This window comes from Lutra lutra, chromosome 2 (assembly GCF_902655055.1).
Source record: "Lutra lutra chromosome 2, mLutLut1.2, whole genome shotgun sequence".
NCBI lineage: Eukaryota > Metazoa > Chordata > Mammalia > Carnivora > Mustelidae > Lutra > Lutra lutra.
Window position 1 is genome coordinate 3632133 of NC_062279.1, and position 26864 is coordinate 3658996.

General features: G+C 42.7%; 1 protein-coding gene across 3 annotated transcripts in view; it reads right to left on the reverse strand.

Annotated features, from left to right (window-relative positions):
- The window catches only part of CSMD1 (CUB and Sushi multiple domains 1), a 2014336-nt gene that overhangs the window by 733108 nt on the left and 1254364 nt on the right, over positions 1-26864 (reverse strand). For all 3 annotated transcript variants that reach the window (XM_047713603.1, XM_047713595.1, XM_047713613.1), the window contains one exon: positions 16415-16527. In XM_047713603.1, the coding sequence (XP_047569559.1) occupies positions 16415-16527 (113 nt within the window). The remainder of the gene's footprint in view (positions 1-16414; positions 16528-26864) is intronic.

Consider the following 26864-nt stretch of genomic DNA (forward strand, 5'->3'; position numbering starts at 1 on the left):
CACCCAGTGTCCTCTCTCTCCGAGGTCAAACCCTGTTCAGGTATCCTTCAGCAACCTCTGAAGACCTCAATTATAAATTTCAGGTTCTTTTTAATGTCAGTCACATGCCGGCCAACACATACTTTTCCATCATTATCTTCCACAAATGTCAAATGTAATTCAAGTTTTTCCAAGTACTCTTGACTTTTTTCTCCTCTCCAATTGCCCTTTCAAGCTGGGTTTCCCCCTTTCTTCCCAGCTTCACCCCGACACATTCTTATCTCCTTCACTCTTCTGCTTGCTCTACCGATATATCCCTATCAGAGATCCTGACCTTCTATCGATTATTCGCCTCTCTGTATCTATCATCTTTCAATTAAATGTGTCTCCTCCAGTCCAACATTAACTGAAAGCAGCAGTTCTGACCCTGAAATTCCTACAGATATAATTCTTAACCCGCAATCTAGTTGTAGCCTTTGGGATTTCATACCAACAGGAAGTTCACAAAAATGTATGTTAAACCGCGTATGTATGAACTCTAAGTCCATAATCTATATTAAATTTTCAATAGGGAATCTGACCCAAATACATATTGAGAGCTACTAATTAGATTATAAACTCCTGAAGTCAGAGACAGTGAGTTATTTTTATACCCCATGCTTACACGATATATATTTACAAAATTTATATTTATCATGTGACAGGGAAGGATTTTTTTAAAATGTATATTATGTTTGAGTTACTAAGTTAAATTAGATTTTAAATGAATGTTTGTTATCAATTAAATACCACATTTATTTATATTTATGGTAGCAACTAATACAGGTTTAAGGTTAACACTGGCATTCATTTATATAACCTATTTTTTAAAAGATTTTATTTATTTATTTGACAGAGAGAGAGATCACAAGCAGACAGAGAGGCAGGCAGAGAGAGAGGGGGAAGCAAGCTCCCAGCTGAGCAGAGAGCCCGATGCGGGGCTCGATCCCAAGACCCTGAGATCATGACCTGAGCCGAAGGCAGAGGCCCAACCCACTGAGCCACCCAGGTGCTCCATATAACCTATTTTATAAACTTTGGTCTCAATATTTGAAATTACATGAAGACTACTTAGAATTAAAAAAGAGAAATTACTCAGAGCAAAGAAGAGAACATTCTCAAAAATAATTTGAGAAAAATACCGATCTTTGTACCTTTCTGTTAAATGTTGAATTAACCAATATAAGCTGTAATGTCTTAAGTCATTCTAAAGACTGAAAGTTAAAATAATGATGATAGAAAGTTTGTAGGACTACAGAGAATGATTTCAAAAATATTTAGAAGGTGGGGCGCCTGGGTGGCTCAGTCGGTTAAGAGTCAGACTCAATTTTGGCTCAGGTCATGATCTCAGGGTCCTGGGATGGAGCCCCCCCAATAGGGCTCTCTGCTCAGCAGGGAGCCTGATTCCCCGTCTCTCTCTGCCTGCCTCTCTGACTACTTGTGCTCTATCTCTCTGTCAAATAAATAAGTAAAATCTTTAAAAATAATAACAATAATTTTTAAAAAAGCTTCCAGCTCTTACTAGTACATAGCCAAGGCTGCTAATGGATGAATTAAGGAGAGTGGGATATACTGGTCTTCACAACCATCTCAACTTGTAGACAACAGGAAGTAAGAGAGACCTCTAATGTTAACTCAGTTGAGGTTTTTAAGTTAAGTCAATTATTCATGGGCCAGAGATAAATACTGGAATTTTCTGAAAAAAGGTATCAATGAAAAGGATGTTGCCTATGTATGCATCTGTAATAGTTTTTGTGAATTAGAAAAAGAAATTGCTCTACTTATCTGGACAGTCTTACCGTAAAGGGGACAAAGTGTGTAAGCACAATCAGCTTACCATGAGGACGAACATGATAACTCAGCTTTAGAAAAAAGGCCACTTGGTCTATATTTGTCCAACTTCAATGTTGATTCTTTCTTTTTATCTTTATCTACCCCCCTAGCTTTACTGAGGTATAATTAACAAAAAATCTATATTTAAGGTGTAAAACTTGTTGTTCTGAAACACGTGTACATTGTGACATAACCTTCACCTTCAGACTGGAGCACATAACCACCACCCCGTCAGACTCTGTGGAATCACAGGCATCCAGGGTCAGAAGTGCCTGTCCAGTGCACAGGGGTATTATGAGGCACAGAGGTAGTGGCACACACCCTGGAGGCCATCTGAGCTTCCTCGTAAAGGTCACAGCTTCCACTCCTGCTTCTATGGTGGTGCAGGTAGCAGAGCACCTGCCTATCCTTCCGTCTCCCCTCAGGGTCACCACTCATGGCTACCCTCTCGTGGGACATTTGTGAAGGATCAGAAGGAGAGAGATTTAGAGAACTCCTGATATAAATGACTCAACTTCTTCTCTGTGAAGAGTTACTTTTGACTTTCTGAATTCATCCTGACTACAGGTAGCACAAACATGTGTAGAGGCAGTGACTTCCAGTTGTGACTTCCAGAGACATCCAGTTGGGGAGGGGTGACACTGAGGCCTCACAAACTTGTGAGGGCCCAGGGCACTCTGTATCCCTGCCATCTCCCCGCATGGGTCACCAAGCACAGAGCACGGCACCGGCGAAAGCAATCAGATCTGTGCCACATTACAATGAGGACTTTGGGCCGCTTCTCCATCGGCACGCCATGAGATCCCTGCAGGAGTGTGGCTAGCACGGTGAAGAGATGACCAAGCAGCCACCTGGAGAGGCTGAGAGAGCTGCTCAAGGTCACAGCGCTCTTCAGACTCCACAGGTCAGTGTTTTTCCACTATGCCACGCTACCATGTTAATGAATGCAGAGCAGAATATCTGTTTCTGGGGCTTTTGATTTGTTGAGGCAGTGAACCATCCATTTAGCGAACAGGCACTGGATGCTGTGTGTGACGATCACTCTGTCCCGGGAAACCTCGGTGGCTCAGTCGGTAAAGTGTCTGCCTTCAGCTCGGGTCATGCTCCCAGGGTCCTGGGATCGAGTCCTGCATGGGGCTTCCTGCTCAGCAGGGAGCCTGTTTCTCCCTCTGCCTGCTACTCCCTCTGCTTGTGCTCTCTCTTTGACAAATAAATAAATACAATCTTTAAAAAAAAAAAAAAAAAAGATCACTGCCCAGTGATGGAGACACCAGAGAATGTGTCTGCTCTGAAAACACAACACAAAACACAAAACACAAACTAGTTATAGCAACATCGCGAGCAAATGTGGGATATGTATATTAAAAGAAAAGTTGAACTCAGAAACTGTAGACAACAGAAAGGTGGTTTCCAGGGGCTGGAGGTGGGGGAAATCATGAGAGGTCGGTGGAAGGGTCCAGCCCCTAGTCATAAGATGAAAATGTCTGAGGTTCTAATGGGTACCCTGGCAACTACAGTCATAAGATGAAAATGTCTGAGGTTCTAATGGGTACCCTGGCAACTACAGTCATAAGATGAAAATGTCTGAGGTTCTAATGGGTACCCTGGCAACTACATCGTAAAGCTGAAATTTGCTAAGAGAGTTGAACTTAAATGTTTTCATCAAAATTTTTTTAAAAAGGTAAGTATGTGAGGTTATGGATGTGTGTTCTTTAGCTTGCGGGAGGAGATCCTCTCATACTGTGCGAAGAGATCATCTTAAAGCACACTTTAAATGTTGATAATTTTGTCAACTGTACCTCAGTGAAGCTCACAACAAAAGTTGTAAGAAAAGGCTAAAGGCTCTACAGGTACATACAGATGCATGGCTAGTGCTGTCTGGGGAGTCTGGGAAGGCTTTTTCCAAGAGGAAAAATGATAAAGACCGAGAGGCCGCAGTTGGTGGTGGGAAGAACGGCCAGGGCTGGGGGGGACGACAGGTTCAGGGGCACTCGGTGTGCAGGGTGTCTGGAATGTGGATGAAAAGATGAGTCTGAAGTGGGAGGCCAGAGTGTTGTCTCCGGGAGGTTCAGTGTCTGCTCAGCAGCTTGTGCATAACGGGAGCTACTGCTGCACTGACCCGGGAACTCCGCGCGACCAGGTTTGAACCCCACGCTTGGGAAGTATAAGGGCTTTCATAACATGAGAAGATTTGGTATGGAAGTCTTTTGAATATTTTGGAAGTAAAAAACAAAACAAAACAAAAAACCCAAACAAACAAAGCAAAATAAAACAAAACAACAAACAAAGAAAAAAAATACAGCCAAAGAAAGTTACCACTAGATTACAGTGAAGAGTGGGTGACTTAGAAACATGTATTAACATAAGTATTCACAAGTCTCAATGTATATTTCTCTAGAAAGAAGGACATCTATGCTTATTTTGCTGCATATTTCTAGAGAACTTAATAGCATGTTCAATAAATAGTCACATATAGCTCTTACAACCATATTCAGGCATGATATTTAAAAATATTTTTAGCCCCTAGTATAGCAGGCACAAATCAACCAGAGCAGAAGCTGCTGGCTCCCCTACCTCTGGTCAGCTGTGAAGGTCTAGACCTTAAATATTTAAGGAATTTTGTGAGTTAACACTGAGGCATTTTGCAGGAGAGCCCAGTGCATGCAGGGTTGGGGCATTCAGGAGGCCATTCAGATAAATAGGTTGTCGCTATTTGTCATCTCATGCAGATAATTCATAAGTCAATATTTTAACAATAAACATGGTCAGATAAGCTGAATTGCAGCCCAATATATGTCTGGTAAAAACTAAGCCCCTATTAGTTTCAAGGCAAATTCCAAAATATCTATGGGATAAGAGAACTCTATCCTCCGTATATTATATGCCCTTCAATTAATTCCCTATATTTCCAGGGATTAATGGATTGCACACAAGTCATGGTCAAAAGTAAACTTCGGGGTGCCTGGGGGTGGCTCAGTTGGTTAAACCACTGCCTTTGGCTCAGGTCATGATCCCAGAGTTCTGGAATCCAGTCCCACTTCAGGCTCCCAGATCTGCAGGGAGCCTGCTTCTTCCTCTGAACTTCTCCCCTCTCATGCTCTCTCTCTCTCTCTCGAATAAATAAGTAAAATCTTAAAAAAAAAAAAAAAAGAAAAAGAAAAAGAAAAGAAAAGGAAATTTCCCATCCTCATGGAGGGAAATATACAGCCTTTCCAATGGTAAAGATCATGGTGGTCAACAGTGCAAAGACGCTGGCTAGAGCCTTGTGAGCCCTTAGAGACCATCTCCGGGGCTGCCTGCCAGGTGGAAGAGACCCTCGGAGAAACCTGCTGGGAGCTGTCGTGGTCAAGAAAGGCCTTTCAGAGGAGCAGCTGAGCCAGACGTGCAGTGCCCTGAAGCGATGTGCGCACAAACGAACCCACCCGCGACCCAACACTCACCGCCTTCAGCGGCTTACCGCACGCATCCTCCCGCTACACGCTGTTTCCAACCCACTTACACTCACATCGGCACCCGTGCTGAGGGCTGTGTAGACTCAGACGTCTGCCCCAGCCTTCCGCAAGCGGCATGAGGCTGCCCTGCGACGCAGCAGTCACCTGGAGTACCGAGGCTCACCACCTCGTCCCAGATGACCAGGACGTGGACTGAGCCACTGCTCCTCTGTTCAGCTGAAGAACCCGTCCCAGACAATGACGAGAACAAGCGGTGTGGCTTCCAAAGCCGACTGGCTTCCCGGGGCTCTGAGCGAGCCGGCATGGCCCTTGGGCACCCTACAGCCCCTCCTGGTAAGCGCTTTGGGGAAGGGGTTGCGCAGCAGCTCCAGGGAGAAGCCACACTAGGAGGCTCCGCTCTCCAGGTAAACGCTGACGCCCTGGCTTGACAGCCTCCCGGAACGGGCAGTGTAGACTGTGCTGTCTCAGCTTCCAGGGTGTTTGTTACCTGCGAGAGGTGGTATGTGCGTTTAGCAAAGCACTAAACACAGTCCTCAAATCTGACGGATCACACTGCCAGCAAGACAAGGAAGGCTTGAAGGATGAGTACGGTGAGGGGTTGTTCAACGGAAAGCCAGAACAATTTTTTTTGACATCACATAAGCAGAAATTGTAGGAGGACAATTCACCAAGGGGATAATAACCCTCGTAAGCCTTTATAGTCTCCAAGCATAAGAATTGAGCATCAGGGGTGCCTGGGTGGCTCAGTGGGTTAAGCCTCTCCCTTCGGCTCAGGTCATGATCTCAGGGTCCTGGGATTGAGCCCCACATCGGGCTCTCTGCTCAGCAGGGAGCCTGCTTCCTCCTCTCTCTCTGCCTGCCTCTCTGCCTGCTTGTGATCTCTGTCTGTCAAATAAATAAATAAAATCTTAAAAAAAAAAAAAAGAATTGAGCATCAACTGGCTGTTGTCGTTTATTAGTCTGTTGTAAACAGCAGTGATGCAGTGAGTAACGTTGGCTTTCAGTTTTCCAGGGTAAACCATATTTTGAAGTTTAGAAAAAGAGAGTTTTTATTTTAAGTGGTTTTATATATGAGGACTAGGATTTATCATGGGCTAATATTTCCAACATAACCTTAAAAGAAATTGGTGCATGAAAATGCATAGATTTAAATCAAAAGTCTGGGATGAACTCAAAAGTTCATTTACCCCATTAGGGCCCTGAGGTGAGAACTGTATCTATTAATTGAACATCTCTGAGGAATAAAAGTGCATACTTTCCTTAGGAAATACATTACTTTATTTCAACATTAGTAAGAAATCACCCTCAATGTCTAGTCAAAATAATTACTACTGAAGTTTAAGCCCATTCTCTTCGTTCTGTCCTTAGTAGACATCAAACAGTGGTTCAGAATGGATTTTTACATTGAGGATTTTTTTTTTTAAGATTTTATTTATTTATTTGACAGAGATCAGGAGTAGGCAGAGAGAGAGAGAAGGAAGCAGGCTCCCTGCCGAGCAGAGAGCCCGATATGGGGCTCGATCCCAGGATCCCAGGATCATGACCCGAGCCGAAGACAGAGGCTTAACCCACTGAGCCACCCAGGCACCCCACATTGAGGATTTTTTAATACAAGGAGAGACACACAAAGTTATACCTGTTTTATTTATCCCCTTTTACAAGATACATGGGGCATGTCTAAGAGATTGTTGTTAGACATCTAGCCTAAGACCACACTGTGGAGTAGGTAAAAGTTTTTGGCCAAATGGCAGTTCAGACAAAGGAGAGCAGTAAAGGTGCCTCTCACTGGAGCCAGAACAAAGCCCTGCAGGCAGGTGACCTCTGGGAAGGTCAGCTTAACTAATCACTTTGGCGCAGGTGTGCCCTCAGCGTTGTAGACCAGAAAGTGTAATTCTCTAGTACTGTGGCATGTTCCCTATCTCAGGATGTGGCCAGGTAACCAAGGTTAGCGGTAAGAAGGAAGAATCACAATGATCATTTATTAATTTACAATGGATGCCACAACTCATCATAGGGACAGAATATTAATGTATGGAAGTGCATTTTCTGCAGGAAATCTCAATGTGTTCAAAATGGAAATCAGACATTACGAAGCCTCGCCTTATACCTAAACCCGGCGTAGCCCCGCCAACACCCTCGCAAGTCCCTATGGGATTTTGTCCCAGTGTGTCTCTTGTGCTTTGTCACTTCCCATCTCCCTGCACTTCTGCTGCCCCTCCCATCCCCGCTGCTTTCTCTGTGCGATTTGCTCACCATCTTGACCTTCATGAGCCATTCAGATCTTGGGGGGGTGCCCCTCCCTCAGAAGGGCCTTTCGTGACGGAATGAAGTTTTCCAGCTGTACTTGGCACGTGCTATTTTTTCTATGTGCTTGATCAATTCTCTCATCTTCTCTGGAATGTCCACTCCCTGGGAAAAGAGGCCTCCCCTTCGTGGTCCACTACGGGAACTGGAGGGGTGGTGGCACACAGTGGGCACAGCAGAACTGTTGGATGAATGTGCTGATTCATCCCGTCCGTGCGTGCGTCCCTGGGACGAAGCTGGGCTGCTAACGGACCACAGTTGCTGAGCCCGGGAATGCACGTCACTGGGCTTCGCATCACGATCTTGTGTAGCACTTGAGTCACCGGACTTTGAAGAAGTTTCCAAGACTGTCCCCACCAAACAAACACATACACACACTTCTGGTGGACACTTTCTCTCTCAAATATATTAATTCATCAAATTTGATTTGGCTAATAAGCCTTTGACTGAAGGGCATTCGATCCCTTTATGGGAAAATTTATATACCTCAGCAACATTTTCCCCTTCTTTAAATATAGTGGTCTGGGGACAATCTTTGTTCCCATGGTCAGTGTTTTAGAATGTTCCAGTACATGGCCCCCATTTCTGAGAAATCCCTGGGCTCTCCCTGCAAGCTAACAAAGGGGAACCTACCAGCGGCGCTGTCGATAAAACTGCATGCGTTGTTCTCTGTCTTCGTCTTCTCAAACACTCCAGTGATCTTTATTGTTTGCCCACGGTGCAGCTAAGTTTTTACGGATAGCATAAAATCCTTCCCAGAGCCAGCCAACCCCTTCCAGCTTTACCTCTCATTGCTCTATCCGACTCCCTTCACACTTCAATATCGAACTATCAATATTTGCAGGAGCCTGAACACACCGTGCGTATCATGCTTCTCCAGGTCTGCTCACCCTTTTCTCTTGGAATCCTCTCCTGCCTCTTTCCTGGCTACCGAACACAGTCTGGGCAGCCTCTCCTCTGGGAAACCTCCCACAAATGCCCTCCGCTCCCTGCCCAGTCAGCTGAGGTGCAGCTTTCTAATTCAAGGGCATTTTGTGCATAACTTCACCCACAATGTATGGGACTTGTCAGTTTACGTGTCTCCCTTGACCTCTTTGCTGGCTTGGGCTGAAACATGACTCGTCCTGTTGGGTTCCATATTCCTGGCACACTGTGGGCCACACAGCAGATACCCAGTAAGGGAACTGGAGAGAAATGATTTCCAAATGACTCAAGGTGACACCCAATGCACGGTCATTGTACTCGGGACAAGGGAGTAGGGTAAATGGAAAGGGTAAACAGGGAAGTAAGAAATGAAGCAGCTGGGAAGTGAAAACCATGCCAAGAAGTTGCAGGAAGTCTGTGGAAGTAATACAATCCTGCACAAGCCCTCATTGGATGTTTTAAGCTAAGTCTGTAAGATGCATCAGCAGATTAACACAGGTATGTTCCCCAAGTTCATGAGAAGCAAGGGATCTCATTCTGGGCACCCTGTTAGATACTTCAGAGGTATTCTCTTTTTGATCTACGCTCTGTGCCCAGGTGATGATGGTTCATTCCCCCCGTAGACAGAACACCAACAGGCTTTTGCTCTAGCAGCGCTTCCTGTCTAGCATGACTACTCTCCATTTACCCATTCCTCGCTGGAAAGAGACCAGGGAATTCGACCTCCAATCCCCATTCCCTCTCAGCCATGCCAGGCAGGAGCAGGACTCACACGGTGGACTGCCTGTCCGCAAAGTGGCACCCTCAGTTCCCAGGGAACCTTTCTGATAGTCTAGGACTGCCCTGGGCTATGCTGTGAAGCTGTTCTCTCGCTCCTCTTTAGCTTTTTGCTGGATCTACCCTCTGCTTTCATGTTGTCCCTTAGTTACACACACACACACACATTCATTTCCCATGAATATATTTACTCAGTCAGTTATCCAAGGCTTCAAGCTCCAGATTCATTATTTCTGCCAACCCCTTCCCATCATTATGGCACCTGTTCCCCCAGTGGTCTGCCAGTTTTCTGCTTGGAACAGATCAACCTGAGAAAGCAGATTAAGTTGCTACTCACTTATAGCTGCCCTGAAGTATTGATTTCTTCACTGGGATTTCTGTTTTACAAAAATAAATCACTGCTCCCCAAAGAAAGATGTTGTGATTGGAAATAGTAGAAGCAGTGCAGCAAGTCAATTGCAAAAATAGGGTTGGAAAGGATGACGTTGAAAAGAAAGAACAGAAAGTTCTATTTATGCCCTGATGCAGCCATCTACAAGCTGTGTGGCGTGGGGTACCAGCCTTGCGATCCCCCTGTCCTCGTGTGCAGGATGTAGCTCCTAATTTGGACAATAATTAGCAACATGACAGTGAGTAGGAGTTCTCTAGATATTTTTGCCTGATCCTATTTGTAAAAAAAGTTCTGAAGAACTTGTTATCCTCTTGGAAAGGGGCTGTTCTGAGCATTTTTAAAAACACTTTTTAAATATTATACACACACACACACACACACACACACACACAGCAGAATACTCTTTTAGTAACAAGCATGCACTCAATAATTAGTTTTTAGATTCCTAAATTGTATATATAGTCCCAAATTATTATTTATATTGTATTATTATATTTATTTTTTAAAGATTTACTTATCTATTTGAGAGACAATCTCAAGCTGACTCTGTGCTGAGTGAAGAACTGGACACGGGGCTTGATCTCACAACCCCAAGATCATGACCTGAGCCAAAACTAAGAGTCAGACGCTGAACTGACCGAGCCCCCCAGGCACCCCTATATTATTACACTTGCGCAGACAGAGCATTGTGGTACTTCTGTGTCTGGCTCCTCTCACTCAGTATTATGCTGATGAGATTCACTCTTGCGGGGTGTACAGTCAGCTTGCCTTTTTAAAATTTTTCTTTAGTACTTTTTTGTATGAACATGTATAATTTCCTGATCTGATCCACTGACACTTTGGTTAATTCCAGCAGCATGATGTTGACAACTATGAATGAAGCGTCTGAGTTCAGTCTTCATATAAGCTGTTCATCGCACAGATGCACTCACTTCTGACAAGCTCGGATGTGGAGTGTAGACACGGGGTTCTAGAGAAAGCCTCAGTTCAGATTCACCGTAAAACAGTCTCCGAGAGAACGGTGCACCAGTTCAATGTTCTGCTGACAGCATCTGCCCATTTTTGAAATCTTAAAATATCTCTTAAAACTTGAATATGAATAAGCTGTGTTAGTTAATTTGGGCTGGGCATGTACCAGGTATGAAGAAGGACTATGGACGGGTAACAAAGCTCTCACACTCCGGTGTGGCCTGGAGAGCCCTTGTTACACTGGTGATTTTCTTAGCTATCTGCAAGGATTCTGTGAGGTCAATGTTATTCTGACTTTGTAGAGTAAGACAGCAAGGGACATGAGGCAGAAAGTACTTGATAAAAGAGAGCAGGCCAAGACTCAGCAGCCTGGAACACAGAGACTGGCATCTTTTTCAAATTTTAAAGGACCAGTATTGGCACTTTGCAAGACTCTTTGGTTCCAAGAGAAGCTAACTTACATGTCTAGGGAAAGTGGTTGTGTATCTGATTTGAGTGAAGTTATATTTATTAAAAGCAGTTTCTCTGTTAGAGGTTTAGAAGTTTACAGAATTTTTTAGAGGTGATAAAATTAGAGGTTGCTAATTTGTTTTGATTTAAGCTTGATGTGTCCTTACCTACCTGAAAAGTCCCCTTGGAAGAGCAGCCCCCGTCCACGTCATGCAAGTGAGTGAGAGTGTCTCCAGGGCATCTCACTACTTCTGCCCACCAGCTATCCCTGGGGTCTGGGGGGAGTAGGAGCAGCTCATTTGATTTCCTTTTTTTCTTCAGCATATATTAATTGAGAGCCTTCTGGGTTCTAGATTACGGACTTTACTACTATTTGCAGAGCTTCTGTTCTAAAGGGAGAGACAGACACACGCACCAGTGCTAGGATAGACCATGTCTATCATCTCTTAGGTAGAGCTTTTGCAATTGTGTCTCAGGGAGCACTAGAGAATGGGTGAGCGTACATGACATCCAAATTTGAATTAATCCGAAAAGATGAAGTTCCCAATTTTCCAAGATACATTTTAACAACACGAAAGCCTTATTTTATATAAAGTCTCCATTTTACTAAAAACTAAAATTAGTCATTATATAGAAGTATCACTTAAAGAGAAAGCTAATTATTTGTGTCAACCCAGCATTTTATTTTTTTTAAAAGATTTTATTTATTTATTTGACAGAGAGAAATCACAAGTAAGCAGAGAGGCAGGCAGAGAGAGAGGAGGAAGCAGGCTCCCCGCTGAGCAGAAAGCCCGATGCGGGGCTCGAACCCAGGACCTGGGATCACGACCTGAGCCGAAGGCAGCGGCTCAACCCATTAAGCCACCCAGGCACCCCTCAACCCAGCATTTTAAATCCATTGTCAGGTTTCCTTTGATTTACGAGACAGGTGTTCTCTATATAAACTGCAGTTTTATTACAAACACTTAAAATGACTTATCCGTTTCAGAAATCTATAGGAATTGCATTTTGTAAAAATTGTATTTTTATACATAGCCAGGTAAACATATGTAAGACTGTAGCTCAACGCACATTGCTAGTTAATAGTGAAGAGGCATTTGTGGTTCAGTATTAATATCTCTTTAAAAAATCTATCTTGTAGACATCAAAAATGTCTACATGACTGATGGTGCTAACAAGGCACTTATTTAATTATAATTAATGATGGCGGCAACATATAAAGAATGGGCTCAATTTTCAGCTGATTTAAAGAAATAATGTGTCCCACATAAATCTGTCATTCCACAAGAACCTAATATATATATACACAAGATATTGCAAATATATCCAGTGGCTTTTATTGCATTTGCCACTCCTTTGTTCACGATGCTATTTTGATAGCGAATATATTTTAGGAAGAGCGGCCACAGAGCAGTCTTACTTGTCAGTCAAGCACACTACTACTTTTGGCATAATTTGATAGCATGATTGAAGAGATAAAAGCCAAAGAACACAGTGTGAAATTCAAAGAATAAAGGATGTAGACATGAAAGTTGAAAACACATTTTATAGTGGTGGTTGATTATTCGACCGAGAAGAGCACCAGGTTAAAAAGAAGATATTCTTTGTTTTTAGAAGTTATAAAATTCTTCATAGGCATGATACTCTTGAACAAAAAAGCACTCTGCCATCAGGAGCTACCACTGGAAGACTCTGTCAGTGCTTAGAACCCCATGCGGTTTTTACAGGGATCCCACCTAGTCTGTAATCATATTCTTACTCCAAGGAACACTGATGGAGTCTTTATAGATCCTTAATCACGACCACAAGTGATAAATGCGACTGCAATTATGTTTCAAAGGCAGCAAGCACAGACATGTGTGTTTCTCAGAAGGTGCCCCCTTCTCCACCGACTGATCCAAGATTCAGATTCTTTGACAGAATACAGGCATAGATATTAAAATAGCATCTGGCAAACACTATGGGAACTTTTACTGTAACTATTGTTGTTTTTCTTGTTGGTTTCCTGGATTGCTCTTCTACCATGCTTTCCTTTTTTTTGTCTGTGTGGGTAACCACAACCTTGTTTTGTTTTGTTGAAACAAAAGTACAGTACAGATGTCAATAGGGAATGAAGGGAAGACTTTGGTGAAAAATCCGTTTTTCCCTGTATGTCGGGAAGGTTCCCATTGGCCTGTGGAATGAAAATCAAGAATGTTCCTGGTTGCAAAGTCATGCAGAGATGGTCAAGTGGGAGGTTGATGGGGGATTTTGAGAGGGAACCCAACTCATTCTGAGCTATGGCCCCATCTCCTGCCTTCTGGTGCCCATAGACTTGTTCTAGAATCGCAGGAAGGACCACCTGTAGCTTCCATTTATTAGTGATATTTCTGTCAGCTTTCTGGACCAGAAAAAAAAAATGCAATACCTTCTTACATGACATTTATGACACTCCTTCTAAGTGTGCTCGTGTCCTCTTTTGAAGGTTTCTTGACATCATCCTGGATGTTTTCCATTTGGTTGGTTTCCTTCTCAAAAAGGTGACATCTGGTATTGACCCCAAACTTCCATATATGGTGTGCCAAGATATGGCCTTAGGCACGAGGCCTCCTTTGAAATGAAGTCTATGTGCTAATAAGTATAAATATATGTCAGCTCCCTGAAATCACCTTGTCTTGGAGATGAACTTCAAAGTCAATCTGAAGATGTTTTCTAACATATTCTGGTAAGCCCTGTTCATCCCTTCTTATATTTCAGCAACTTTTTATATTTTGGGACAATGTACAAATTTTCTACTTATAATCTTTAATTTTATATATATATATATATATATATATATATATATACACACACACATACACACCCACATATATTTGAATAATTATGTAATATATATATACACACACATATATATGACATATATATTTATATAAATAAATAATATATAATATGTATATTTATTATATATTATAATTTACTATTATATTATATTATTATATTATTATATTATTATATTAGATATATAATAATATATAAATATATATATTTATATAAATAAATAATATATAATAAATATATATTATATTATATATTTATTATTATTATATTATATATTATTATATATATATTTCTCAATGGCTAATATGTCTAAACTATTAGAATTTTCTGTCAACCAGAATGTTACTTATATCTGCCAATTTGGATTGTCTTCAAATTTTTTTTTTGCCTCTCTTCCAGTCACTGGTACAGACGCCAAATTCACTGATCAGGTTGGAGGAGTGACACCTAGAATTTTTTTCTGCAGTTCAATGCCAATATATTAATCAATATCAGGACCTTTGAAGATCAAACCACCATTTAGAAAGGACTCTATTGATCTACCTGCCTACCTACCGGTCAGTCACTTTGCCTTCGGAATATTAATTTATGATTGTTCTTTGTTAGAGATGGATGTATCAGTGAATGGGGATTGATACAGACCAAACTCAGATGGATTTCCCTACAAGACCACATGGAGTACTTCACAACCCACCTACCATGTCCCTGTGTGACCTCCCCTCCCCCCACCCATGTGTCCATCCTCACCGTACATATATATCACGTATGCCACAGGCACCCTGTTAGGACTGCAGACACAGTATATGGTCTTAAAAGATAAACGCAAATAGAGGCAAGTCTGAAAAAGGAGCTCAGCCTTGTCTAGATTCCAGGACAAGAAACACATTGGTATGACTCCTGTAAAACTGGGAAGGCAGTCTATTTGCAGTCCAAGTGGATAAAATAAGGAACTTTCTGGCACATCCACAGATAATGTGAGATGGGCAGTGCTCCTGATGATGGACCAGATGCATTTTGGTGAAACAAAACTGGCCCTGCGTTCTAAAGTCAGGCACATTCTGTGAAGGTTGGCGTGCCCCAGGGAGCAGGTGGCAAATAAAGTCTGCTCACCTCCACGTGTGCCCCTCAGCATCATCTGTATTTAATTTCCTGCAAATTACTCTTAGTTTTCTACTTCTTGTCCAAAAAGATACATTGACGGCATTATGGGATTTAAATTGTGCTTTAGAAGGACACATTCAGACCATTTGCTAGAACATTGCTAAAATCTCCCAAAGTGGCTGGCGTGACTTTGGTTTCCATTCTGCCTTTCATGGGGGTTGTTTGCAAACTGTTTTTCTGACCAACGAGATTCTGGACATGGGGGTTATTACAATTTCCTCGTTTTGGGGTCCCGGCCTGCGCACAGCGAGTGCTTAAGGAATGTGGTCTTAACTGAACTCTCGACATTCTCACAGTCATGATTTGCGGGAAGATGAGAGGTTTCCTGGGAGCACATCTTGCTTTCTGACACAGTCATACTATTGTTCCTTGCAAATGCAAGGTGGACTATTTTCAGTGGATCTCTTAATAAATTGAATACTTTTTATGGTATTGATAAGGATTATTAATTATTAAAAATGTATGGGTGGGGCACCTCAGTGGCTCAGCCAGTTAAGCATCCGAATCTTGATTTTGGATCAGGTCATGATCTCAGGGTCCTAGAAAGGAGCCCCCAAGACCCCCACGGGGGACTCTGCTCTCAGCGGGGCGTCTGCTTCAGGATTGTCTCTCCTCCTCCCTCCCCCTGCTCTCTCTCTTTCTCCTTCTCTCTCTCTCTTTCTAAAATAAGTAAATAATCTTTAAAAAAAATCCCAACAAAACATACGTGCAGTGACACAATACTATCCACATATAAACACTAAGAATTTGATACAAAGACGAAGTTTCAAAATCAGACCTGCATGTTAGTGACTACAGACTCCGTTTCTCTCAGCTCCAAAAAAAACCTCGTGTTTTTCTTTTGATATTCACTTACCTGTAAATTATTAAAGCAGGTAGCTGGATTTAGTACTGTGGATATATTTTACATCTAGAAGCAATAGGATGATACACTTATGCATGTTCATGTAACCTATATGCTGTACCAGTTTTAATGAGTGCGTCAAGAAAACAGCCAGCCAACTACGGATATTTTCTGGTTAGCTGTATATGAATTAAAATGAATGCTAATATATATTTACTAACTTATTGCTAAAAACTCAGTAATAATTAAAGCAAAACAAGAAAATACATTATGTACTGTCAAAGTAATAAAGCTTTACTGAGAAATTTTTAGGAGTATCTGCAGAATTTCCAGAGTTAATTGTGCATAAAAGAGCTAGAGGGTATTTTCAAGCTTCTATCTCTTGCTCTATCTCTAGCAAGAGAATCTTAAAATTTGAGGGTGAAAAGACCAAAATATCTTTTTTTTAAAATATAGAAAATGGGGCATTCTTACCTTGAAACTGTGCATTAAATCCTTTGCGTCGATGGTTACTGTCAGATGTAAAATGGAGTCGTAACCAATTCTTGCTACTTATAACGGGAGAAGGGAGGTTCATGCCAGTCAACCTGGAAGAGAGAACCAGAAAAAATCTCCCTTGTAAACCAACCGAGCAAATGTCCTATAGCAAACCCATGTTAACAACTGACTACTGACGGTCGTTATTTTGAGATCACTGTGGAGCTGCACCGAAACCTTGAAAAGACCCAGGCAGTTTCATGTGTGTCCACCTATCGGTGCTGTGTTTACTCCGATGAAGGGAAGGCTTTCACCAACACGTGACGTGTTTATTCTTCCTTATTAATGACGGATCCATGAGAAGGTACTCTTTGGATCACTTGTTCCTTTTCATCAGGACCTCAATCATAATGAATTATAAAAAGACAAGAAACAGGCAAATGCTAACACTGTGCTTTTCAGTCTTTGAACGCTTCATGATTCGGTTTCACCGTTAGTGCCCTCAGATCCACAGTTTATCACGCTGGACAGCATCCCGTATTTCTAGGGGCCCATCCCACAGTTCACAGCACGGGCCTCTCCTACCCGCGGGAAGAAAAACGTGAGAAATTTACTTCCTGCTGAAAACCTGCATCATTAGGAAGTGGAAGTCCTCCCAGGTGATAAAAGTTCCTCCTGTGAACTCAGCAGCAGTGTCAGTTTGGGCCGATGGCAGCAGGATCCCTGGATTGGGGTGCTCAGGGAGGCGGCTGTGTGCGGCTCCCCTGCCGGAGCTCTTTGAACCTCCACCTGCCAGTCTGTAAACTGGACCCTAACGTACCCCCAGCAAGGGGTTAAGAGAAATGACTGTGATATGTGTATAAACGTCCCTGACGCACATCTTAAATGTCATCAATGGCTCTGCATTGTGTAATTATTTTGCCAGATCTGTTTTCAAAATGACTTGTATTATCAGTGCGGGTGATCAGAAAAGGTTTAAGCAATTGCTTGTTACTGAAACCGGTGCTGCCCTTTGTGGGCTGCCCCCTGGACCCTGGAGCTTCTTGGTCAGCTGGAAACTGTATTCTGTGCACCAGATTCACCAGGCACGGGTGGTGTGTGGAGTGTTTCCCTCCTTACTCCATTACCTGGAGGAAAACCAGCATCAAATGAAATATGTAGGCAAGCTTTCTGATGTCGGGGTGTTCAATTTAAACTCTCAGGTTTGAAAATATGCAGTATCCATTTACAGTTAAAAGCAAACCTTGACTGTAACCAATTGCAACAGTGTCTGTGTCACTCTTTGAAATAATCATCTGTGAGAGGAAATGCACAACTCAGATCTGCCTATTTGCTTGGGTTTATGTAGCTCTGACTGCTGAAGTTAGATACAGCTGCTTCCAGGAAACATTTCATTATTTTGATATTTTGTTTGAAGGCTCCCGCCCCCCTCTCACCTGTTTCCCTTGGGGAGCTGATGCTACAGATTCTCTTCGAAATAGGTTACCTCTTGGCCTAATACTGGCAAGGACCAGAAAATAACTAACTTCTGGATTCAAAAACCCAGAATCTATCCAGCTTACCTACATATACTTACTGAAAGTTTCATAACTGAATCCCACGTTTATTTGTTATGGATCTTACAGTATTCTTTTTTCTTAATTAGGTTCTTTTTGAATGGTTCTGATCTCAACAGCTGGGTCTGATTGCATTTTAGTGGTGTATCAACATTAGCAATGCAATAAATCCCTTCTTCGCTTCCCACATGATTCACATACCAAACCCAGACCCCAAATGCCAGTTCTGTGTTAATCGACACACTTCATCTGTAAAGGGCCAGGCACACATGTTTTAAGGTTTACTCGTCGCACAGTTTCTGCTGCAGCTGTCTGTGCTGCTGCTGGAGGTCAAAGGCAGCCACAGAGCGGGGAGGGTTAGGTTCCAACAATAGTTCACTGACAGACGCTCCCTTTTCATGCTATTTTCCTGAGAAACGTAATGTTACTTTCTTTTCTCTCTCTTCAAGTTTATATTTTAAATTTCAGTTAGCTAACATACCACGCAATATTAGTTTTGGGTGTACAATATAGTGATTCAGCACTTCCGTGTATCACCCAGTGCTCATCGTGACAGGTGCACGCCTTCATCCCCATCGCCTGTGACCCTGTCCCCCACCTGTCTCCCCTCTGGTGCCATCAGTTTGTCCTTTGCAGTTAAGAGTCTGTTTCTTGGTTTGCCCTCCAACACTCTCTCTTCCTTCCCCTTTGCTCATTTGTTTTGTATTTTATATCACATATATGAGTGAAATCACCCCAAGTTTATAGCAGCATTATCTACTCAGACAAACTACTGGCTATAGGGAAGAACCCCAACAATCTGTCAACTGATGAGCAGAGAAAGATGGTGTGTGTGATGGAATATTACTGAGCCATAAAAAAGAATGAAATCTTGCTATTACAGTGACATGGATGGAACTAGAGAGTATTACGCTAAGTGAAATTAAGTCAGTCAGAGAAAGATAATTGTTACTCTTTTTTGATGGTTTTTCAAACGTTGAACAGTGTAAAAACTGTATAGGTGAGATTTGGCTGATGGACCATGGTCTGCTGACCCTTGCTTTGATACATATAAGGTGATTTGTAAAAATACTGAGCAGATAGATAATTAGATGATGTATATCAAGGTCGTGTAAATAGCTTCAAACAAATATCTACTTTCTGTATAGATTCATTTTACACAGAAACAAATGTGAGGATTTTTAATAATTATAATTTAATAATTTTAATAATTATATTAATTGCCCATGGTTAGAGCCAAGTCATGCAAATGAGTCACACTCCAGAATGGATTAATATGCATGGGTTTCTGAATCTGTCCGTGGAAAATAACAAATACTCACATCCTCTTTCTTTGGGGTGTTGAGTTGGTGGTTGTTCTGTATCAGACATATTTTTGGGAATTGTGAGTTTTTGGTTCTCTTCCCCAGGCCTGTGCTAATCTTAAAGCTGCCATTTAACAGTAAACTTACATTATAAAGTCAATTGTTCCTTCACTACACACGAATTTAAAGGAAGTTGACTAACAGACAAGCCAGTGGATGTTATAATAGATTTACCAAGAACTTGGATGGTTTAGAGAAGATTTAGAAGCAAATAATTTAGAAGCAAAGAATCCAATTGAGGCCAACCTGTGTGGCATGAGAATGGCACCCAAAGGAGCCCACGTCTTAACCTCTAGAGCCTGTGACTACATCACCTTACATGAAAAAAGGAGACTTCAAAGATGGGATAAAGTTACAGACAAAGGAGAGATTATCCTGGATTATGGGGGAGCCCAACGTAATCACCAACATGCTCTCAAATGGAAGAGGGAGACAGAAGAAGAGAGTCACGGAGAAGAAGGAAACTACCGAGGAGGTCGGGGGATGCATGTGAGAACTGTAACCATGGTGGTTGACCCTGCACATGAAGAATCCATGAGCTAAAGAATGTGAGTGACCTTACAAAGCTGCAAAAGGAAAAGGCAAACATGCATCTCCCTTGGAGCCTTGAGGAGGAACACAGCCCTACTGACACCTTGATTTTATTCCAGCACAGCCTCTGTAAGATTTATAACCCATACAACCATAAGATAATAAATTCGTGTTGGTTTAAGCCACCATGTTTGTGTCAACTTGTTATGACCACAATGGAAAACAACCCTCTGAATATATATACTAAATGTTTCATTCTAAAGCAGTCCAGAAAGAGAAGAAATTCAGTAGACAATGTCATCCCTCTAATCTCAGTTTAACACTGTAAAATTATCAGTGACGTAGCATGCATCATCATTGGCTTTTTTTCTCTTAAAAGTCTTCCTTAGTTCTTAGCTCTATGTCTTCAAAGTCTGCTGGATTTGGTTTTCAATTGACATACACAGTGAGCATAAGATACAAAGCAGAAACATTTTTCAGAAAGGATTTAATAATGACATATATCAACACATGCCTTTGCCTATTAGCTGAGGGTATCTAATGTACTCTTACTTTTTTTTAAATCCTAAACATGTGAAAACACAGGACAGTAATCTGGAGAAATCAGGGGATTCAAATATATTTGGACTTAAAAAAATAAAGGACACCTCAACGTGATCTGTCAGGAAAGAGTCCTTCTGAGGGAATGTTAGATGCATTTCATTTCTGGAACATCTCAAACTAGGTCAGAAAACCCATAAAACTTCACAGTGAGAATGTGAAATGTCTAAAGGGACTGAGTGGTCCCTTTAGACATGGCTAAAGGAATTGATAGTTCTCACTCTTCCCCCCAAGATTGCCAAATTAGGCAATCTAATCCACTGGCAAACTCATTTCTTTCAAAGATTCAACAAGGTTTTGCTCCTGACAACAGTAAAGAGAGATGTAGGACCCACAGGTACTTAAAGTAAAGACGACCTTCTTTGAGCCAAAATAGAACTGACCAGACTGTTCCACTTTCTCCAAATAGCTTTACCATAAATTTCAGGTTTTTATTTATAATCCATCCACAACATCCTCTCCCACCTAACCTCCCTCAGCCCCACACTTCCCAAGTATAAAATGAGGGGTTTGAGCACGTTGTTCTTCTCAAATATTACAGCCTTGTGTCTGTGACTCATTCATTTTACTTATGTAACTTGAAAAAATGGAGTCACTTTATCGAGATAATTTTCCAAAATGCATTTGGAAATGCTAAAGTTCTTGAGAGAGCTCTGTCTGAGCACTTCTTTGACATTAAGCCAGATTTCTTATGTCTTTAGAAAACCATCATATAAATGGCTGGGAGTTTCTCTGTAGTTAAACCTCTTTAACTGTGATGACTAAGAAGCCAGAAAGCACTAATACCATCAACACAGACTGTAAATCACCCACCCTCCCTAAGGAGCCTGAAGAATTTCATAAACCTATCACTTCGAAGAGCTGATTGCTTGTCATCCAGGAAAAGTCATTACATCCAGAGAAGTCTTTACATTTTCCTGTGCTCTCATGGACACGTAACCAACATGATTCAGAGGGTGGTGTTCCATTTATCTCTGTTTTATGAAAAGTAAACGGGAGACTCTGATACAAAAAGGGTTCCTGAAATGTCATGTTTCTGATTGTTATTTGTGTTACTAGAGAACATCATTGTCTTATGAATATATATTGAGTTCACACTGCTATTCTAAGCTTTATTTTAGACTTTGATGAAAGAAACAATGGAAGTTAAAGGTAGTTCTTCAAATGGGAGTTCATGGAAAGAAGAGATACACAAGTCTGCGCGCGTGTGTGTGTGCGCAAATAAATATGCGTATACACAGAAACACATGTAACACAATAGTTACGTTGTTGGGGCTGATTCCACTTAAAACCTGTTAAACCCCTAGGGCCTGCCTGGGCCTGCTTAGCCCGAGTGACTCCATGTTGCCTAGGTAGCCATTTTGTTGTTTAATAAACGCCTCAGCAGTTAGTGATATTGGTTCCGGGTAACCGTTGCTAAAACACACACCTAAAATAAGGCCAGACAGGGAAAAGACATCCAATCAGCCAAAGCCACATACATAGAGGTCTGTGGTTGTGCCCTATAAAAACTAGCCTGTAAGACCAAGGCGGGGTCGCTCTCTTCGGAGGCGGCCCTGGCCGGTCAGTCTGACTTCTAATGCTTGGCATAAAATAAAGCTTTATATAACATTCACTTTGTCTCAGTCTCGTTCCTTTGATAACGGACCCAACAATATATGTATATGCAAAGATTTCTAGAAATTGATCCCAAAAGTTTTATACCCACACATCTACCCTTTGGGAGAAACAAACAAACCAACAAAAAACCCACCCATCCATAGCCTCTTTAAAATCATGCCAAGAAGAAGACCTTCCCATGAGAACGATCTTTCTGTCGTTACAATTAGTTCATTCTGTTTGACGTTTCTCCACTAGCGGTGGCGTTCCTGAGGAGCCGTCACATAGGTCTGCTCTCTCCGGGACAGTTTCTCTCTCTGGCTTCACTCTTTGCTCAAGGCATGCGTGAAGATTCTCTCAGGTGTAAACATTGATAACCTTCTCCTCCCCCCTCTTTTTTAAGGTTTTTATTTATTTATTTGACAGAGAGAGATAGAGCAGGAACGCAAGCAGGAGGAGTGAAGGAGGGAGAAGCAGGCTTCCTGCCAGGCAGGGAGCCCAATGTGGGGCTCGATCCCAGGACTTTGGGATCATGGCCTCAGCCAAAGGCAGATGCTTAACAACTGAGCCCCCAGGTGCCCTGATTCTCCTCCGCTTGCAAACCTCACACACTCTTGTGTCTGTGCTCCTCTTGTATATTCTATGCTGTTTACAAATATGATTTCGAGTCTCTTGAGTGTTCTGTCCTCCTTTCAGATCTCTGGCTCATATTTCTAGGCTCCGTACCTTCCCCTTGGTTTCTACACTGGGATGTGCTTGTCTGTGGTTCAGTCCCTCCCATTGAAAGCCCCATCTGTGCTCCTTTCTTCCTCAAGATCTTTGCACGTACTGCTCTCTTGCCCTGAGCCAGGACACCCAACCACCCCGGTGCCCTTTCCTCTTCACTGGCATAGTCATTCCTGGTCCTCCTTTAAGTTTCAGATTATGGTTCACATTTACATGGAAGCCTGACTTGACTGTGAAGTTGAGGTTGTTCCTCCCTGATAATGTCTTCTCCTGGCATCTCTTGTGCAGACATTCAGTGATGTCCTGATTATTTGTGTGATTATTTACCGAATGGCTGTCTTGCCAGTAACACAGGAAGCTTGTATTATCCCCACAGGAACCTTGGATTATCTTTCTGAAACCTATCAAAGTGCTGGGCATATAACAGAAGCTCAGCACTCATCAGATACCTAAATAGAATGGCAACTTTCACAAAGCGGGCATTATTCTATGCAAACCTTCCTGCCACACTGCCAGGCTGGGATGTGTCTGGGTGTAGGTATTGTCTTTGTTGGATAAAACATATACCTTCATGGCACTGGAGGAAAGCAAAGAAGGAGAGGAGAATCACTGCCAGGAAAATAGCAGTGCCCCAAGATCAGCATCTCTGCACGCAGATGAACACAACTCCGGGCATCAGATCTGAATGGACTCTCCCAAAGCTCCATGTCTTTACAACCTGGACAGGAAATCTAGTGTCTCCTCAACTTAATAACCCCTTAGGATATACAGAGCGGTCACCGTTCACCTGCTCCAGAAATGTCCTCAGCACCCACCTGCAGCTCAGCCTTCGGTGGTCATTAAGCCCTGTGGCAGATGCTTAGACATAGACACACCATGCATGCCCCAAGGGTTTTTGTAAGCGGCAAGCTCTCAGATGGATAATTCTGGCCACACGAAAACAGTCATGACAACCGTGTATCTAAGGGAGGGATCAGACCGTGCAACATATCCTCATCTCACAGACACCTTCTGGACCTGAGTTCAAAATTATTCAGATGCTAAGCCGTGGCCTCGCAACCCGGTGATGTCTGCTACATGCCTCTGTTCTAACCAGGTGCTGCCTGTGCCCTGGCGAAACTGAAACCTTCACTCGTGCTGTTGAATAGGTCTCATTCCCTCCCTATCCTCTCATCCACTCTGTGCAACCATGACACCAACAGCCCTACACATAATTCAAATCAACTTTACAAACTGCATGTGCCTAACAGCATCCCGGGCCCTGCAGACAGAGCTGGAGCCAGCTTCGGTGCCCAGCATGCGTCAGCAGTGCTGACACAGGACACGTGTCACCAAATGGGGGGTGCAGATTGTCATACGCACCCCCGAGAGGGGCTTTCCACTCTTCCTGGGGGGAAGCCACTCCTACATTGGGTGATGTCTGAGTTGTGACTTGTCAGCTAAGGAGATAACAAGGACCACTGGGAAGAACAATGACAATCTGTGCTGATGCCCACATTCAATCACATCACACCCTTTTATAAAAATGCTTTCATGACCCTAAGTCAGTCTGAGAAAGACGTCAACTTTCTTAGCATGGGATTGAAGGTCCTTCCTGATGAGACTCCAACCATCACCTGCCTTATCTCCTGTAAGTTCTTTCCTGAGTCATCTGTAGCCCACAAGGGACCATGGCTGCTCCCCGGCTGTCCCTGGTGACCGTGCTTCCATGCACACGCCTCCTGCACTCCTCCATCTGGAACCCTGTAGCTGACTTTTGCCTGTTTACACTTTTCTGAAATTTCAAAGCTTTCGGAAAAGATTTTCCCTCTAAAACTCTTGCCCTTATTATCTGAGGTCCGACCGACTGCACTCGCCCTCACAATCCATCAGACCTTGCTCATGTTCTTCTCATGGAAAAGGTAAGAATCTGTCTGGTATTCCCGGTGGCTGTGCAGACGTCTGCTTCCCTGACTGAACTGGGAGCCTGTTGAGGGCATCACAAGCATTTTACTAATTTCCCTCATCCTTGCAGTACTGCACATACAGGAGAGTCTCAATAAATCCATATTAAATGGTTTCTGTGCTTTTTTTTTTTTAAAGATTTTATTTATTTATTTGACAGAGAGAGATCACAAGTAGACGGAGAGGCAGGCAGAGAGAGAGAGAGAGGGAAGCAGGCTCCCTGCTGAGCAGAGAGCCCGATGCGGGACTCGATCTCAGGACCCTGAGATCATGACCTGAGCCGAAGGCAGCGGCTTAACCCACTGAGCCACCCAGGCGCCCCGTATGCTTTTATTTTTCACTCATGACGTGAGCAACTAAAACAGCTCCGCGCCGTAAAACGGTCAGAAGTTAAAGTCATTAAGAGACGGTCATTCCTACCTTTCTGCACACAGACATGTCTCTGCCAAGTAGCAATGTCGAATGGGACAGATCTGGCATCTCCTTTGTATTCCTCCTAGAATAACTGTGGGACCCAAAGTGGTAACTCTGGGCTCACTTAAGACAGTGAGAACATCCATCTATGTCAAGGAAGGAGCAGGAGTAGGACAATTGAGTCTATTAGAGATGGGGCAAAGGGGCCCAGGACAGACCAGAGGGACTTGAGAAAGGGTCATGAACATGTCCACAACCTCAGCAAGCCAAGCATTAGGAATTAACCCAAAGGTCAAGAAAAGAGGATCATTTGGGAGAGAAAGTGACAAATCCTGTCCTCTAACACTTAAGGACTAAATGTCAGGGAATTGCTCGGAATGAAGCCCAGGAATTGGCTCAGCAGACGAATAATAGGATAAGACAGTCAAGAAGCAGCAGGCTCTGACTCCATTCCTCAGTGGGAAGTCCTCTAGGCCCCATGTGCACCCTCCAGACAAGGGGAGGAGGCCGACCCAGGAAAGCAGCATCACCTGCTGGGCACCGTCTCCTTCCTAGACTGGAGAGTGGCCCCACCCTACCCAGGGTACGCCCTTCAGAACAGGGAGACCTGGTCCACCGGCATTAGCTGAATTATAGGTCTCTGTGGCAGCAAACTAGTCTGGATCGAAGTCAGTGACCTGGAAAACGAAACCTCCAGTACCTTTCTCTAATCCTCTGCTCTGTCCAATATCCTGGTGGGTTGTTTTCTAACTATCTGTGAAGACAGGTGTCTGGGTTTTGCCAACAGGAAAAACATTCTTTGTCCCCTATATTACTTGGACTTCCAAAACAGTTAACACTTGGTGCTAGACATGGACGAGTATCAGTATCATTTTCTAATAATTAAAAAAGACATTATCTACAGATTTATGTAATAAACACATGCACAGTCAACACGTGAAGACCAGAAACAACAGTAGCAAAAGGAAAAATCGCTTTGATTTCCAGATCACTGATCATTTTCTCTTTGATATTTTTAGCTTATGTGTTTTTTAGAACATTGTCAAAACTGGTTTCCCCTTCATCATGGGGTAAGATGAGTCTTGAGCTGTACATGGTCCCGTGACTGGGACTGGTATGTGTGAGTTTGCTCCTTCCAGCCATTCTAGAAAAGATACATAATCACCTTACTGGTACGTAAAGCAAGTTTATGTATCACACATTTCTGGCACAGTCTTAGCAATTGTAGGGCTTGTCCTAAGCTTTGCCAATAATTTCACTTAAAAAGTATTCTCATGAATATTAATCTAACATAAAATCACACAGGCTTTAGGAAATGTGGACCGTAGAGATACTAAATGCATTCTTTTTCACAGGACCGACTTGGCATTTTGTTGCTGTTGGTTAATCATTCCAAGCAAATTAACCCATCTATTCCCTCAGACAGTTACATTTTCTTGGGGTGAGAACATTTAAAATCTACTCTTCTAGCAACTTTCAAGTAAATCATATTGTCTTGTTAACTACAGACATTATGCTGTATACTGGTCTTCAGAAATTATTCATTCTATCATTACAAGGTTAGACCCTTTGACAAACCTCTCCCCAGGTTCCCCTCCCCCAGGCCCTGATGACCACCATTCGATCTGTTTCAGAGTGTGGCTTTTCTCTATTCCACATAAAAGTGAGATCAATGGTATTTCTCTTCCCGTGTCTGGCTTACTGGGCTCAAGA